Source organism: Astyanax mexicanus, chromosome 1, assembly GCF_023375975.1.
Source record: "Astyanax mexicanus isolate ESR-SI-001 chromosome 1, AstMex3_surface, whole genome shotgun sequence".
In the NCBI taxonomy this organism is placed as follows: Eukaryota; Metazoa; Chordata; class Actinopteri; order Characiformes; family Acestrorhamphidae; genus Astyanax; species Astyanax mexicanus.
This window is the reverse complement of record NC_064408.1, coordinates 43,411,044-43,427,782: the sequence shown is the minus strand read 5'-3', so window position 1 is coordinate 43,427,782 and position 16,739 is coordinate 43,411,044. Positions and strand designations below refer to the sequence as shown.

General features: G+C 36.4%; 2 protein-coding genes across 11 annotated transcripts in view; one reads left to right on the top strand and one right to left on the bottom strand.

Annotated features, from left to right (window-relative positions):
- Positions 1-11,940, bottom strand: part of LOC103036852 (polyunsaturated fatty acid lipoxygenase ALOX15B-like) — a 98,940-nt gene extending 87,000 nt beyond the window's left edge. For 4 of the 10 annotated variants that reach the window (XM_049467038.1, XM_049467034.1, XM_049467031.1 and 1 more), the window contains exons 1-11: positions 11,835-11,940; positions 11,030-11,180; positions 7,361-7,568; positions 7,093-7,174; positions 6,268-6,390; positions 6,068-6,174; positions 5,803-5,975; positions 5,411-5,554; positions 5,084-5,287; positions 1,522-1,608; positions 1,233-1,402 (exon numbers count right to left, since the gene is read on the bottom strand). In XM_049467038.1, the coding sequence (XP_049322995.1) occupies positions 1,233-1,402; positions 1,522-1,608; positions 5,084-5,287; positions 5,411-5,554; positions 5,803-5,975; positions 6,068-6,174; positions 6,268-6,390; positions 7,093-7,174; positions 7,361-7,568; positions 11,030-11,173 (1,442 nt within the window). In that variant the 5' untranslated portion in view covers positions 11,174-11,180; positions 11,835-11,940. The remainder of the gene's footprint in view (positions 1-1,232; positions 1,403-1,521; positions 1,609-5,083; positions 5,288-5,410; positions 5,555-5,802; positions 5,976-6,067; positions 6,175-6,267; positions 6,391-7,092; positions 7,175-7,360; positions 7,569-11,029; positions 11,181-11,834) is intronic. The other 6 variants (XM_049467029.1, XM_049467020.1, XM_049467023.1 and 3 more) reach the window with 6 other exon arrangements.
- The window catches only part of LOC111188802 (tripartite motif-containing protein 16-like), an 85,857-nt gene that overhangs the window by 11,070 nt on the left and 58,048 nt on the right, over positions 1-16,739 (top strand). The gene's annotated exons all lie outside the window — the stretch shown is intronic.

The following is a 16,739-nucleotide window of genomic DNA, read 5'->3' as shown; positions in this document are numbered from 1 at the left end:
CATGGGATTCGCAAGCTTTAAAATGTTCGTGGGCAACTGGTGCAATGCACTATGGGACAGTGTTATCACACTCTACCTGGGCATGCAGACTGCAAATATTGAAAGCATTACAGCAGCTAGAAGTCAATCATTGTCAACAAACATCAGTGACACCCAGAGGTGTTTAGTGATGTGAGCGTGAGTGATGCAACGTGAGCAAATTCAGTGACATGAGCAGCTCTTTTCCATAATGGATAGTGCTTATTTCATAAACATCAGCAGATTTTGAGCAAGTTAACATTAGTAACGTTAACATTGTAAATAGCTACAATGTTCTTATTAAATTACATAAAAACATTTTTGTTAGATTGTGAATTAAAATAAATAAACAAACCTGTCACGCCTCTCTGCCTAAAGACTCTGGCTCAGAACTACAGTGGCTCTGAGGATCACGTTCTACGTCACCCAGCTATTAACTGATGGCTAATCGTTTCCACCTGATCTTTCCAGTATAAATACTCCCTCAGTGCAGCTCCATAGTTACTGTGTATTATCTAGATCTAGATTCTAGCTCTGTACAAAGCGTTCTATCTTGTCTTTGATTCCCGGTTTTCTGACCTTGTTTTGCATCGTTTACTCTTTATCCTTATCCCTGTACCGAACTCTGCTTCCTGTCTGACTACTCTTAGGTATGTTATTATTACTGCTGCCCTTCTGGTTTTGACTCTGCCTGTTTTTGACTATTCTTATTTGCCACACCCTGTTAATAAACCTGTGTTTTCTAACCAGCGTTTGTCTCCCCTGGTCCTGGTCTACGTTACAAAATCCTATTTTAACTATGGTTTTTCATTTTGGTTTGCTTGATGACAGTTAGATATATTTATATATATATATTTTTTTTTTTTCTTGTGATGTGCTCACATTGTTAGGCAGAAGCTCAAACAGCTCCTTATTCTATACATAGTTTAGAACATCGATATTAAAGCAAATAAACAAGAAAAAAACATTAAATTCTCTAAATTCCTGTGAATGGCACATTTATCACTCTTTGCAGGATTAGTTTTAAAGTTACTACTGAACAGATGCTCAAGTATGATTTAAACACAGCTTTGCACATTAAAATACTATAAACATCACATGTCACTGTTGTGAAAGAAGTGTATGGAAGGGAATCATTGATAAATCCACTTTAATCCCTGCTGTTCAAAAACACAATTAAGATTAACTTCTAAATGTTTTTCTTGCTAGCACACCTGGAAATGATATTCCACAGATCCAGTCCATCATCTCTGTAGTAGTAGTTGGGAATCTTCTCCACACCCCTCTCCCTGATGTTGTCCGGCAGGCAGAGAGAGCTGTATGTCAGAGAAGAGGCTGCTCTTTTCAGGAATTCAGTCATAGGTTTGTTGCCTATGGCAGTGTACTACATGCAGAGAAAAGCTAAATTAATCATTTGAAATAGCAGTACCTCAAAAATGAAAATAGTACATGTCATCTACATTTTACTGATAATCAAATATCAATTAAAGTAAACTTGTGAACCTGAGAGAAAACCCCATCCGGTGAAACCAAGAGATTTCTTGCCATGATGTTGATTTGGAGATTGTAGCGTACATGGGGAACCAGGAGCTTGAAAATAAAGAGTGATATTTATTTAGATTTACTGTATTTACTTTATATTTAATATATTTATTATTACTCTTTTGAATTATTTGTGTCAGTTCTAAGGACCATATCACTTATGCTGTGTAAGATATGTTGGTATTTGAAGCCTCTATATGCAAAAACTGTTCATTGTGTTATTTTCTGCATTTGTATTATATTTAACATATTCTGTTCTGTATCCAATTGTGTAAAAAAAGGTTATGATTATAATTATCTGAGCAGCTCAACCAGGAAACAGAAAGATGGAGTGAATGTTCTGTTGTTCATATTAATAAACGTGTGTGTGAACATGTTACAAAAATGACAGCTAATGTTTAGAAACATCTCCGGTGCCGAAACAAACACGATCTGAACAACTGCATATGAACTAAAAAAAAGTGTATATAAGTTTTTCTTGGTCTAAGAGTCAAGAGGCTTTTATTGTCATTGCATCTGAGTACAGGTACACAGTATAATGAAATTACGTTCCTCCAGAACCATGGTGCAACATAGAACCACAGCAATAGACAACATAAAGTGCAGAAGTGACGACAGTGCAACATAAAGTTATAACACTAAATACAATAAATACAAAAGACGAGACAATTTAAGGACAAGACCTTAAAATACCGATATGGTATAATAGAGTGTAGTGAGGATAAGGTGCAGAGATGTGTAACATACTGTAACATATAGAAGATACATAATTAGAGCAGTTATGAGGTAGAGAGTTTAGAGTTTTTGAGAGTGCAGCAAATATTGCTGATAGGAATAAAGACATTTCAGCCTCTAAGTGCTGAGAGGGTGTGAGTTTGTGTGGGTTCAGTTCAGTTTGTGTGAGTGCGATGGGTGGGTGGGTGTTGGGCGGGGTGATGTTCAGTTCTGTCTCTGTGCGTTGAGAAGTCTGACTGCCTGGTGGATGAAGCTGTTGCAGAGTCTAACTATATATTTAATTTTTTTTCTTTATGTACACAGGAAATCTGTTTTTGTTAAATCTGGGTTACTATTAGTGTTGATTCAGCACTAGCAAATTTACTGTGTAATAAGGACAGAAATGTGCATCAGAAATTTCAGATCTGAGATTCTGTGAGAAGCCTAGGGATCATTTTGACACATATGCAGTATAGTTGAAACTGCATTCTTCAATTTACAGAATATTGCAAAACCATCAGTCCCGCATACTAGAAAAAAACTATGCAGGAGGAAGAGCTTTCCTTTTTTTGTTTTTTTTTCAATTTGAAACAGCCTCCATATTAATACAGTCATATGAAAAAGTTTGGCCACCCCTATTAATCTTAATCATTTTTAGTTCTAAATATTTGGGTGTTTGCAACAGCCATTTCAGTTTGATATATCTAATAACTGATGGACACAGTAATATTTCAGCATTGAAATGAGGTTTATTGTACTAACAGAAAATGTGCAATATGCATTAAACCAAAATTTGACCGGTGCAAAAGTATGGGCACCCTTATCATTTTATTGATTTGAATACTCCTAACTACTTTTTACTGACTTACTGAAGCACAAAATTGGTTTGGTAACCTCATTGAGCTTTGAACTTCATAGCCAGGTGTATCCAATCATGAGAAAAGGTATTTAAGGTGGCCAATTGCAAGTTGTTCTCCTATTTGAATCTCCTCGAAAGAGTGGCATCATGGGCTCATCAAAACAGCTCTCAAATGATCTAAAAACAAAGATTGTTCAACATAGTTGTTCAGGGGAAGGATACAAAAAGTTGTCTCAGAGATTTAATTAAGATTAATAGGGGTACCCAAACTTTTTCATATGACTGTATATGGGTCTCAGACACACTTTCAATATTTAAATCGCGACTCTTTACACATTTCTCTTTACACAAGCTTCTGAATAACTTCCTGATTATAATGTTTCTCTGTAGTTGTAGTCTACAGTCATATTATTACTGTTCTGTACCTTCTCTGATTACACACCACTGTTCTATCCTGCTCTGATTACAGGCTTTTTATGTTTTTGTCCCTTTAACTATTTCTCTTACAGGTCACACATTAAACATTTTTTCTTTCCTTTCTTTCTGTTTTCTCTCTCTCTCTATCTATCTATCTATCTATCTATCTATCTCTTTCTTATGTATTGAGATGCCCTGTTCATGATGTGGCCCAGCCTGACTCTTCAGTGCCCTGTTGCCCCTGTGATCCACTCCTGCCACACTTCATAGCTGTACATAATGATCTTTAAACTGTATGGACATTAACGATGAGCATGTGCTCATCACCTAACTCATAACCTTTTCCTGCATTACCTCTGGCTCCCCATTATCTCTCTGTACAGTTGTTTTTGCTCTGTTATTTACTTGTTCTGTGCAGGTCGACTAGAGGAGGATGGGTTCCTCTTACTGCATCTTGGATCCTCCCAAAGATTCTTACTCTTAGTATGAGTATGAGTTTTGTTGGCACAGTTGCCACTACCACCTTGCACTGTTGCCACTATCGCTATGGTGCTTACTCATAAGGACCTGAATCTCTGTAAAGCTGTTTTGTGACAACATTTGTTAATTTGAATTGAATTCATGCTTCCATCCAATAAGAGCAACAGCAACAACTAGACTGCAGTTCCTTCAGAAACTGCGAGTGTGATTGCAGAGCTGATTCGTGGCTGCTTGCTGTGGTTTTGCTAAGCAGTTGCCAAGGTGTTGCTAAGCGGTTGCCAGGTGGCTGCTAAGGTGTTGCTAAGATGTCCGCGGTGTTGCTATGTTCTTGCTAAGTGGTTGATAGGTGGTTGCGAAGGTGTTGCTCTGGACATGCGGGGTGTCCAAACTTTTGACCAATAGCTGCTTTATCCAATAGCTCCTCCATTCACACATAGTACTGGAGCTCTGGCTGGGGTGCCGGGGTGTCCAAACTTTTGATCAGTATCTGCTCCATACAGCAGATCCTCCATACACACACAGTACTGGAGAGCAGAGGACAGAAAGGGTTTCGTGCATGCGTGTGTGAGAGAATTCGTACAGCAATTGTACAAAAACTGTAAATCGATACGCTTTATATATTTTCCGAAAAAAATGGTAAGTTCTATAGGTTGTCCGATTTTGGTCTTTTGTGACTTACACAGGCTTTCAAATTTCTTCCTACTCATTTTCAATGGGAAAAAGCATTTACTAAGTTTTTACAAAAAACATTCAAAAAAACGTCCAATCAAAAAGCTGTACACAAGCAGACATCGCTAAAGCAATGTGCAACCATAATAATAATAATAATAATAATAATAATAATAACAATAATAACAATAATAATAATAATAGTAATATTAACGCAGGCTAACAGTGTAGTATGGTTGTGCAATGCTAAAGCAATGCTCAACCATAAGAGAAAGAATAATCAGACTTAAGAAGAACAGTACTGTGACTGCCTACTGCAATCACACTAAAAAGTGGTTACCAGGCATTATCAGTATGTAAAACATTTAGGAGCAAAGAAATCACCTTAAACAGAGGATGACATGAAGGCAGGTTGCGCAATACTGCCATAGTAAAGACTTCTCCCAGCAGGTGAGTGCGCAACAGATGGAAGTTCAGCTCATGTTCATTAAACTCTGCACCTCTGACAAAGATCTTTGCCAACAACCAATCCTTCTCATTATCAGAGGGCAGAAAGATGGGATTCTGTGCTCCAGGCTTCTGGTCCAACTGTAAAAAAAAACATGGGTCAGAAATGTTCTGATTTCTCAAGCCTAAAAGAATAAACTAAAAGAAGAAAATGGAATACTACTCTTTTAAAATAATGATTGAACGAATGTTTACTGTCGTCACCTGGATGGCAATTGGCATCAGTTTGTTCTCGGGAGTGCTGAAAAGCAAGCAGAGTGGAGCAGAAAGATACTGCTTTCTTTCGTCGATCTCATTTCCCTGAAGGCCATTCAATCTCTTGTAGTCACACAGGAAGATATTTCCTTTCTGATTAAAAACATAGTATTAATGATTCCAATTTTAATCTCAAAATATAAACTATTTATATATGCATTGTTAAAAAATAAACACTTAAAATAGAACATTCTATGTGTAATGGATCTTATTAATATATATATATATATTAAATTATTACTGAAATAAATAAACTTTTCAATGTGATTATAATGTTTTGAGAGGCATTTGTAGAGTATGACAAACTGTTATTGTCAAAAGGTGTCTTAATGTTCTTTTACCTCAATTTCCATTTCTAATGTGCTTTTCTGTGGTAAAGAACTTTTGACCATATCATTGGTGACTGGGAAATTCTCAGGTAGTTCTGAACAGCGCTTGATCATCGTTGGGTTCAGGCCATTAAGAAACTGGTATCCAAAGAAGTCATCCCTCATCCAGTTCTTCTCCACATATTCTGTAAGAACAGGCATAAATATATTAAACAGAGCAATTACTGTATATTAGTATTGCTACTTATTTATTGGTGATATTAGAAAAGGAAATTACTTAAAGTTGTTGTCTTTTTCTTTTCTGAGAGCAGACTAGAGAGTTCTCCAATGTTATTCCATCTGTCCTTGTTATTAAATTCTGTTCCAAGTTTCAGCTCCTTGAAACTTAGACACATCATTGTAAGATTCTTGAATTAATGAGAATACAAATCTGTGCATACAGTGCACCAATGTATTACTCAAACACAGAGAACTTACGCTGCACCCAGGGTGAACAGGAATTCTTTTTCTTTGGTGAAAGAGAATCTGACTACAGGTGGCAACTCAGTGGGACTCTCAGCATTCACAATGTGAGGTAATCCTTCAGCATATATACCCCACCTATAAGAGACATGCATGCACAGAACATGGCTTTTGGAACTGCATTGTGCTGTTTTTAGGTTTAATTTGGATTGAGAAGAGCAAGTGTTCATAATGGCTCTAAAAGCCATTGTCAGCTTGTTATTGTCTGACCATTGTCAGCTTGTTACAGATTCTAAAACAGTTTTGTGTTTTCCCTTTAAATGACCAGATAATTACTAAAGTTAGATGATGTTCTAGGACAAGGAACTCAACAAATGGTGCTGAACAGCAGCCCATCATAACTTCTCCTACTGTAAAGAAAACAATGGAACTCAATGGAACTGTATGTTTTAATAGGTCCAAAAAACAAATGACTAATTCATTACTAAGATGTAAAGAGTCCTTAAGTAATTGTATTAGTTTAATTAAAACTGTCCTGGAAAGAACTGTGTTTACATAGTAGCGTAGTTAAAAAGCGAGAGTTACATGGAAGGTACACAAAGTCAGTAAACCTCAAACACTGTTGTGTTGGATTTCCAAGAAAAATCCCACCTAACCCCACCTTACTGGGTGAACAGTCTGAACTGTGAAGGTTTTTTAATTCATGTACATATTGATCCCCAAAGATATAGAAAAAAAATGTTCACCGATGTTTATACTTCCATTATAAAACAGTTTCAGTTATTTTTCATCCTTCTTTAGCTACACATAAAACCATAGTGTGTGAAAATGTTTGCTTACCTGAAGTCTTGACGACGCCTCTTCAGATTGTCTTGTCTGTGTGCAAGAAGTTCAGGAGCTGTGTCCTTGGTTCCTAATTTGGCTGGAATCAAAAGTTTATGTAATTATATTTATGGCAACAAATAAACTTATCTTAGCAGTATCATTTTATCATTGATAATTGAATATTTTTGCCTAGCGTATTTGATGCCCTTTTAAATGGTGCTTTGTGATTATTCAGTGCATTGTTAAACTCTCTGGTAAATGAAATATCAGAATCTGTACAAACCTACAGCTTCTCGGAGAGAGAGCCTCTTGTTGCTGCTCATCCAGCAATAGCATGGGAAAAGCTTACTGACTCCTTCAGGTGTTGTTACAATAATTTTGGAGCAGAACCAATCATCATCAATCAGTCCCAGGGCCACTGGCTTTGCTTCCAGTTCAACCAGTAAGAGATCACCTATATCTGATTTGCAGTGTACCGAGATGAGTTGCTCCTGATGGGATAAACAGTTCAAATACATTTTATCAAGAGAATTCTAGCAGTTTAGATACATAAACCAAGACAAGTGAAAATACCTGATATAGAGGAGAACTACCCAGCTCATCTATCTTTTCCAAGAAAGGATAAAATAAATAAATAAACTCCTCTCGCGGGGATCAAACCCGTCATCAAGTGCCGCGATCCAATACACTACCGCATCACCGGCTAATGAACTAAGTTACAGCTGGGAAAAAAATCACCTTATAATAAGAAAGGGAGCTCGAGAACGGGTGAAAAAACAAGAACGTGCAGAAACTAAAGTCACCCCGAGCGCAACAGAGAGACAAGGAGGCGTGTTAACTAAAGTTCGTCAGAGAGGCGTTTCTATTTTTTTTTTTAATTATCGTTCATTATAGTTTAAACAGCCTCCGCTTTCCGGCCACATCTGGTCCGCGGGCCACCTATTGCCGACCAATCCTATAGAGATTTAGAACAACATTTGTGGAATTACTTTTAATCACAAATAAACCTTTTTTTCTGTACTTCTGTTTATTATTAGTTACATCCAAGCAGTGGTGTGCAGTTAGGTCCTTCTAACCCTTCAGAGAAGGGGTGACAGAAAGTAAATAATTACATACTTTATAATTAAGAAATATATATTATAGTTATTGTAATTATTTATTTTATAAATGAACTAAAATAAACTTTTAACTAATTAGCAACTAATTCAAAAAGAAATTCATTAAAGAATAATGTGTGGGTCGGGTTTGTGGTTAATTTGCAGGTTCATGTGGATTGGTCGCCCCCAAAAATGATACCGCAGAACAGGGGCATCGCTCAGTTCAGCTGTACTATTAATGAGGAGGCAGGCCACTCACCGCTGAGTGAATGGGAAATCTCTTAGCGCCAATCATGGAGCTGGTTCAAGGAGAAAGTCCCAGCTTTCAAGAGAAACAGCCAATCAGCTTGCTGGTTTTGTGGAGCGCGGAGGAGTCAGCGAGTTGCAGCGAGTAGTACGATACTTTATGCTGGTAGTTTAAATAAGTTTCTTAACCCTGATCACTGCCCTTAAATGGTTTTCCACAGGATCCAACTGATCAGCTAATAAAAAAATGACATGAGAAAATCCCTTAGCCCCCTATGGACCATAAATCAATCATTATGTATATGCAGCAATGTATTAGACACATCATACAACCACATACTTTAAAGGTACATTATGTAGGAGCTGAGAGCGAGCGTGTGAAATAGCTACATCAGTCCAATTTCAAAACACCACAGAGACTAGCCTGCCCAGCCCCCCCCCAGATGCGAAGCTACCTTGGGTTGCCAAATTTGATCTACAATGAATCTACACAATCTACACAAAGTTTAGACGGGTAGGAGAGGCAGAGAACTTAAGAGTACGAGCGAAAGGAGAGAGGAGAAATACATTCTTTAAATAAAAGGACACCATTGTAAGAAGTGCTTTCAGTAGAAAAAATAAAAGGACCAAAGTTTTTTTTTTTTTTAAAGAGTGGAGTAAATGTAAATTTACAAATATACAACAGAATTGATATACCAAAACATAATAATAATAATAATAATAATAATAATAATAATAATAATAATAATAATAATAATAATAATAATAACCAAATCTGTCATATTGTTTTAAATATTAGGTGATAACTCATTTGTTTTTTTGTCATATATGTATATAATTCAGGCATTGCACACATCATTTTATTTTAACAACAGTAAATATAATATGGAGTAAAATGTTTTGGTTGTAAAGTGACCTTTACTTGGATGTAACTAAAAATATACAGAATTTCTGAAAAAGTGGTTTATTTGTGATTAAAAGTAATTCCACAAATGTTGTTCTAAGACACTATAGGGTGGGCTTTGATTCATATTAGCAAATGTGTACCTCCCAATATCAAACCCGCTCCTACGCACTTGCTCTTAAGTACTACTCAAAGTGGATTCTGCTTGTAGTTCAGTTAAGCGCCACAGAACGTAAATTTTGAGGGAGAAAACTACATGTTTCAGATCAAAAAGCACGGTAATTTCCATGGTTAATTCTATTCTATTCTATTCTATTTAGTGTAGTGCATCTACTGAGAATGTTGGCAATGTTATGTCTTTGTTGGGCTTCCTCTGGCTTTGGAGAAAAATCTATTTACATTTTTACACTCTTCCAACAAGATTTTTATTTTATATTTAAGGAAGTGTTGTTTTTCTTGTTGGGAAAACCGCACTACCCTCTGCGCCGTCTCCAGTGCGTTCCCCTGGATTCTTTTGATGGAAGCCCGAAGTAGAGATAAGTTATAGAGACACAGGATGCTTGATCTTCAGCAAATTAACAATTTATTAAAACAGAGCTCTGGGAACGACTTCCACTCACAATGAGTTCAAGAGAAGAAGATCAAAGATTATTTCACAGACATAAGCATTTATAGACAAACCCCACCTCAGGCTCACGGAGGAAGGCACCTTGGTCAGTTCCCCAAAAAACTGGTTCTGGCTGGTCTTCATCAGAAGTTTGTCTGTCGAAATCCCTCTTACGCATACAGTAGGTTCTGGGCCTGAACGCTAACGGCCAGATATTGCAAGTAACTGATAGTTAAGACAGAGACCTATTTTAGAGAACTGTCTCAGCTGCCTTCCTCCGCTCTGCCGGTAACATGTCAACACCTTTCCTTTAGCTGGCCTCAAGCTTTATGTCAAACCCTGTTGCCTACCATAGTATCACACTCTTATAGCAATGCATTTAATTATACTTCATTAACGTGGTTAGTATTGGGATTATAGTAATGCATTTAATTATACTTCATTAACGTGGTTAGTATTGGGATTATAGTAATGCATTTAATTATACTTCATTAACTTGATTAATATTAATTATAGTAAAGTTATTGAATATAAAAAAATGTTTAAAGCATATTTCTAACATTCTTTACATCAGGTGTGGGCCATTCTTCCTCATGTAAGCAAGGTTGTGACATTTCTTTTCGAGCCTATAGACTGGATGTTAGAGTGACAGAGTAATCATTGATACACCAAATAATTTTTGGCATGTTGTAGCAGTTTTATGTTCTTTAATCAGATTGTAGCATCATATAGATTTTTTTTGTTTATTCATGTAGTCATATGTTACGGATATTTTACAATGCGTAACTATACACTTTTTTTATTTGAATTTCAGAATATGTATAATGATATTAATTCCAACAATGTGCATTTTATAATTTACGTTTTTTTAAGGCAGAATAGTGAATAAATACTGAATCAATATTTGTTTCAAGAGAGGTGTAAACAAAGATGTTCTTTTAACTTTTTGACGATTTTTGGGAAACACTTGCAGAACTTTCTCTTTTTATAATGTGCTGTCTGTTATTCGCTAAGATTGATCAAATTTTCAGTTCACTTCATGTCAGTCTTTTTGTAATGGAAACACACAATGCCAGAATCAGAAACCAGAAAACTTACAGATCCAGCCCAAAGACCTGTCAGAGTTTTGATCCAATGCTGTCCACTGGAACCGATTTTGCCAATTAAATTGATGTAGATTCTGTTGGAGGTGCCAGAACCCAAATAATCACCAGTGAAGACTTGAATGTTGTATTTACTCATGATTCTTCTGCAGTAAAATATCAAAGAGAAAGTATGTTATGGTTACATCCTTCTAGAAATAAATACACTACCTGAATTATTTTTAGATGGTCAATAAGATATTAGCTGAGAGTGTGTAACTTACTGAAAACATCTTTATAGCAGTAGTAGTGTAGTATCTGATACTGAAGTGAATATCACCAAGGTGTGCTGTTTATACATGCATGACATTAACTAGATTTGCTGGCCATTGTTGCTATTAAGTAGATTTTAATTATTTAGTAATTATTATTAATACTAAATTAAAGTTCAACAAAAATGTATTAAAGTTCAGTTACATATTGGATTCAGCAGCATCTTTAACAGTTTGGTGTAATATACCTTTTACATATTTGGTGACTGCAGGTTAACTTTAATAGATATAAACTCGGACATTCTCAAGTGAAAAAAAATATATTTTTTTGCATAGTTGAATAAAAGTCTTTTAACAGTCTATTAAATGTATTTAGATACTATTGTTGCATCATTGATATGTTGTTCATATAAGGTTATATAATGTTCAAACTGTAACATGTAATTACATCTAATTATATATCAATACACAGTGAAATATACCAACAAAATAATAAATCTAAATACTGCAAATATTGCATAGGTTTATGTAACTCATTAAATTACTCACCTGATGCAGATTAGAAAATATTCAGCAGCTCTTTCTTGTTTGTAGATTTGCAGCAAGTGCTGTAAGTTCACCAAATGAGACACAGCTTTCTAACATTTGACCCTTTATGTAGTCACAGACAGGATAGCAGGTGGGCGTGTCTGTATTATGAAATTCATAGGAATTATAACTGAAAGGGTTACTTTGATATGTGATGGGCGTGGCTTTAAGAATCCTACAATTAACCTACTAAAAACTTCTCAATAAATAAAGGGAACACTTAAATCACACATTGAACTGAAATGTTCAAACATCTTTAACTTTGAAATCTTTAGTGATATATATTTTTTCAGTTAGTTACAAACAAACTTACAAACCAGTCAAAGGAAACCAAAATCATAAACCAATGGGGCGCTGGACTCAAATTCATATTGAAAATATAAGAAAATCATTTAAATCAAAGGCTCATTCGATTTCCGTAACTTCAATCAGATTAAATCAAAATGTTAGTCAGTAGTGTGCTTTACACAGTGGTGTGCAGTGAATATAGTGGGTACCCTTTCTGCAAATCCACCCAACCCCCCCCCCAACCCCAACCCGCACACAGCACCACCCCCCCGGCCGCTCATCAGGTGACATATAGATATACATTACAATACATATTCTCTGCCTTGACTGAGTTATATGAACTTAATACACACAAAAATGAACTTAATACCACATAAACAGCCCACAAATACAAACCACAAAAATATACAATAGACCCAACAATCAATGCTTCATTTTCCTACAAGTACAGCCGTTCAACAAATATCACTCATTTGTATGACGACAGTACGCCAGAGCAGCCAAAACATTAAGTACACACAAAAACTCACCAGTCAGGCAGCCTACCCTACTGGAAAAACAGCTCATACCAGCTTAAGCTGTGTATTGGAACATGGTAGCTGGTTTGTAACTGGTAACTGGTGTATAGCTGGTCAGAACATCTAAAACCAGCTTGTAGCTGGTCTGTACCTGGTAACTGGTTCATAGCTGGTCAGATATCTAAAACCAGCTTGTAACTGGTCTGTACCTGGTAACTGGTTCATAGCTGGTCAGATATCTAAAACCAGCTTGTAACTGGTCTGTACCTGGTAACTGGTTCATAGCTGGTCAGATATCTAAAACCAGCTTGTAACTGGTCTGTATCTGGTAACTGGTGTAAAGCTGGTCAGAACATCTAAAACCAGTTTGTAACTGGTTTGTAACTGGTAACTGGTGTATAGCTGGTCAGAACATCTAAAACCAGTTTGTAACTGGTTTGTAACTGGTAACTGGTGTATAGCTGGTCAGAACATCTAAAACCAGCTTGTAGCTGGTCTGTAACTGGTAACTGGTGTATAGCTGGTCAGAATATCTAAAACCAGCTTGTAGCTGGTCTGTACCTGGTAACTGGTTCATAGCTGGTCAGATATCTAAAACCAGCTTGTAACTGGTCTGTATCTGGTAACTGGTGTATAGCTGGTCAGAACATCTAAAACCAGCTTGTAGAGAGATGCATTGTACTGTTAAAAGACATTTCTAATGATGTACCCCTTTTACAGAATGGGAGATCAAGATCTTTTCTTGCAGACATTTTGGTATGCTCATCTGTTAATGACGACTTGCGGGCAGTTGCTCCTAATGAAGTATGGAATGTTTGAAATATGCTTTAAACTTTTACTATGATCAATACTTTACTATAATTAATACTAATCAAGTTAAGGAAGTATAATCAATTCCATTACTATAAGCTCAATACTTATAAAGTAAATGAAGTATAATCAAATGCATTATGAATTGAGGTGTGATGCTATGGTAGGCAACTTGACTTCACATAAAGCTTGCCCCACTGACTTCTCTATTTTAACTGTCATTACCTTGCAAAATCTGGCTGTTAGCTCCTGATCGTTAAGACCGGACGGTTGTTAGCCAAACTGTATGTGTAAGAGAAATGAATTGAGAGACAACGTTTGATCAAGACCAGCCAGAACCAGTTTATTGGGGAACTGTCTAAGGTGCCCTCCTCCGTGACCTTGCCTATGCGGAAATGTGATATATGCACATATATGAGTTTGGCATATATAATATATATGATCATAGAAAGAAAAACATATATGAACAATATATGTCCAACATATATGAAACCTATTAAAAATTGGAACAATTTCATATACGGGCATATATGCCTTGTCCATAAATTATGTATGGTTATGTATGTGAAATACATATGTTGTCATATATGTCACATATATATCTGACCCATAAATTATGTTTGGTTATGTACGTGAAATACATATTTTGTTCTATATGTCACATATATGACTGACCCATAAATTATGTATGGTTATGTGTGTAAATGACATATTTTGACCTATATTTCTGTCCCATAAATTATGTTTGGTTATGTATGTAAAATACATATTTTGACCTTTATGTCATATATATGTCTGACCCATAAATGATGTATGGTTATGTATGGGAAATCCATATTTTGTTATACGTGTCACATATATGACTGACCCATAAATTATGTATTGTTATATATGTAAAATACTTATTTTGACATTTATGTCATATATACAGAGGTGGAAAGTAACGAATTACATTTACTCACGTTACTGTAATTAAGTAGATTTTATGAGTAATTTGTAATTTTTAGAGGAGTTTTTAAAATAGGTAATTTTACTTTTACTCAACTACATTTTGACACAAGTAATCTACTTCGTTACATTAGAAAACTCCCTCGTTACTGAGTAAAAAAATGCTGGGAAAAAACACTGCCTGAATTAAAAAAAAAAATAAATAAATAAATACGGCGCACGGATAAAATAGCCTAATTTCATTCCGGCAACATAAAAAAACACACAGATAAATCGCGCCATCCGGAAAGCTTGTGGTTGGATAACAAGTATAAACATATAGCATTCAGACCCTCTATTGGTCTGTATTTAACGCATGACCTGCACGTCACGCTATGTCACTACCCGATCTGTGCCCCCTGCCTGATTTGTGCCGCGCATGCGCACTGCAAAATGGGCAGGGTTGCACAGATCGGGCAGCCACGGCTGTCAACAGTTTTCGGCGCTGTGAGATCGCTGATCAAGCTTAACTTCCGTTTTCTGAATTCTAGATAGACTGATAGGTGTTTAAACTAATTATATTTGGAAAATAATATGTTAAAATGTATAAGCCTGCGGTGTTTTTATTTATTTATTTTTTCATATACCAAGTCTAAACTCCTTCGCATTTTATTAGTTTTCCTTTATGTAATCTATATAGAGTGGGAGATAAATTACAAACAAAATACAAACATCAACCAGACATATAATTTATAATTAATAATAATTATTAATTAATCATTTTATTTTACTCTCAGAGAAAGCATGAGAGCGAACCCCCATCCCTCTCAACACACACACACTCACTCACTTTCCTTGCCCGTTCCTTTGTTGCATGATGGCGTGAATGCTGAATTTAATGAAAATGTACTATTTACAACTCTGTAAAACTTAAAAGCCTTAATTCTGACACCAAGGTGTACAAACTGTTTGCAACAGTGTGGGCGGAAGTACACCTTGGCATTACCTACCCGATCTGTTCCCCTGCTCATCTCACTCAGTTTGCAGTGCGCATGCGCGGCACAAATCGGGCCGGGGGCACAGATCGGGTAGTGACACGCTAAACTCCAGAAGTGCGCCAGTGAGAAAGTTGGTTATGCGTCTCCAGCTGCAGCGAGGAGCTTCGGAATGTTTGGATGTAAAGAACTACCTCTTTTCGGATGCAGCAGCTCAACACCACGAGATTTCAGAAATTCACCATCTAATCAGAAACAGCAAATTGAGGTAAACTGAACGTTTCCTACAGTTATATGTTGATCCTAGTGATGGTGAATTTGTAATGTTTGCTGTGGTACAGGCCAATACATGCCGAGGTTAGCTTGCTAGGTCTAGGCTATGATTCAGTGTTGTAAGTTCGTTTGAAGAGCGCGTGTGAGCTTTTAATTTTATGAGTTTAGGTGTAGAGGGGGGTGATCTAGGTTCAAAAAGTAAAAATCCATCTCAGGATTTCGCTCCCATTGCCTGGCTGGCTCTAGCTTGTTCAACCTAATCCCTGGGATGGATTTTTAATTTCTGGATTACCCACTTTTAGCTCCGTGTGAGTTTCAAGCTGAGCTAAGAGAGCGTTGTTAGTAGGTGTGGAGAAACTTATGAAGAAACTTATTCTACCTTGGGTGTATTGACAAATATCTTACAATCATGATTACTTATCTTAGTATCTATAATTACATAATCATTGTGTGAAACCTTGTAGTTTATATGCATTAACCAATACTCACATTATATTTCATCATTTTTATTACTCACAGTGTATTTTACACGCATTTATATAGAAGACTAACCAATAATCACAATATATTCTTTACATATATAGTAAAACATTGTTTGATCAGGCATGTGACTAACACAGACCTTATTGTGACAAATTAACCCACATGATACATAAGGCGTTTACTAACACATAGGACCTATTATATGGCGGACTAACCACGCGCTACTAACACATTACCATATAACATATGAAATTCATTGTGTGACTTGTGTAGCTCATGCTTGAAGCATTTCGTTCACTGCATGTCTCTGACTAACGGCCATCAATCATCAGCTAGTGCACTCTGCATGAACTAAATTGATACAAAGGAGACTTCGGGACGAACAGTGCGGCCTTTCTCTCTCTGTGCGTGCAAAGTACTTCACCTACCAAAGCTGGCGGAGGACGCGTGCACATAGGGAGTGCGGCACTGTCTAATTACTGGAACAATATCACACTGTCTGACTGGACCCAGTCAATTCTTAAAACAATACCACACTGTCCGGCTGGATACAGTCAAGGCCAAACACTAGT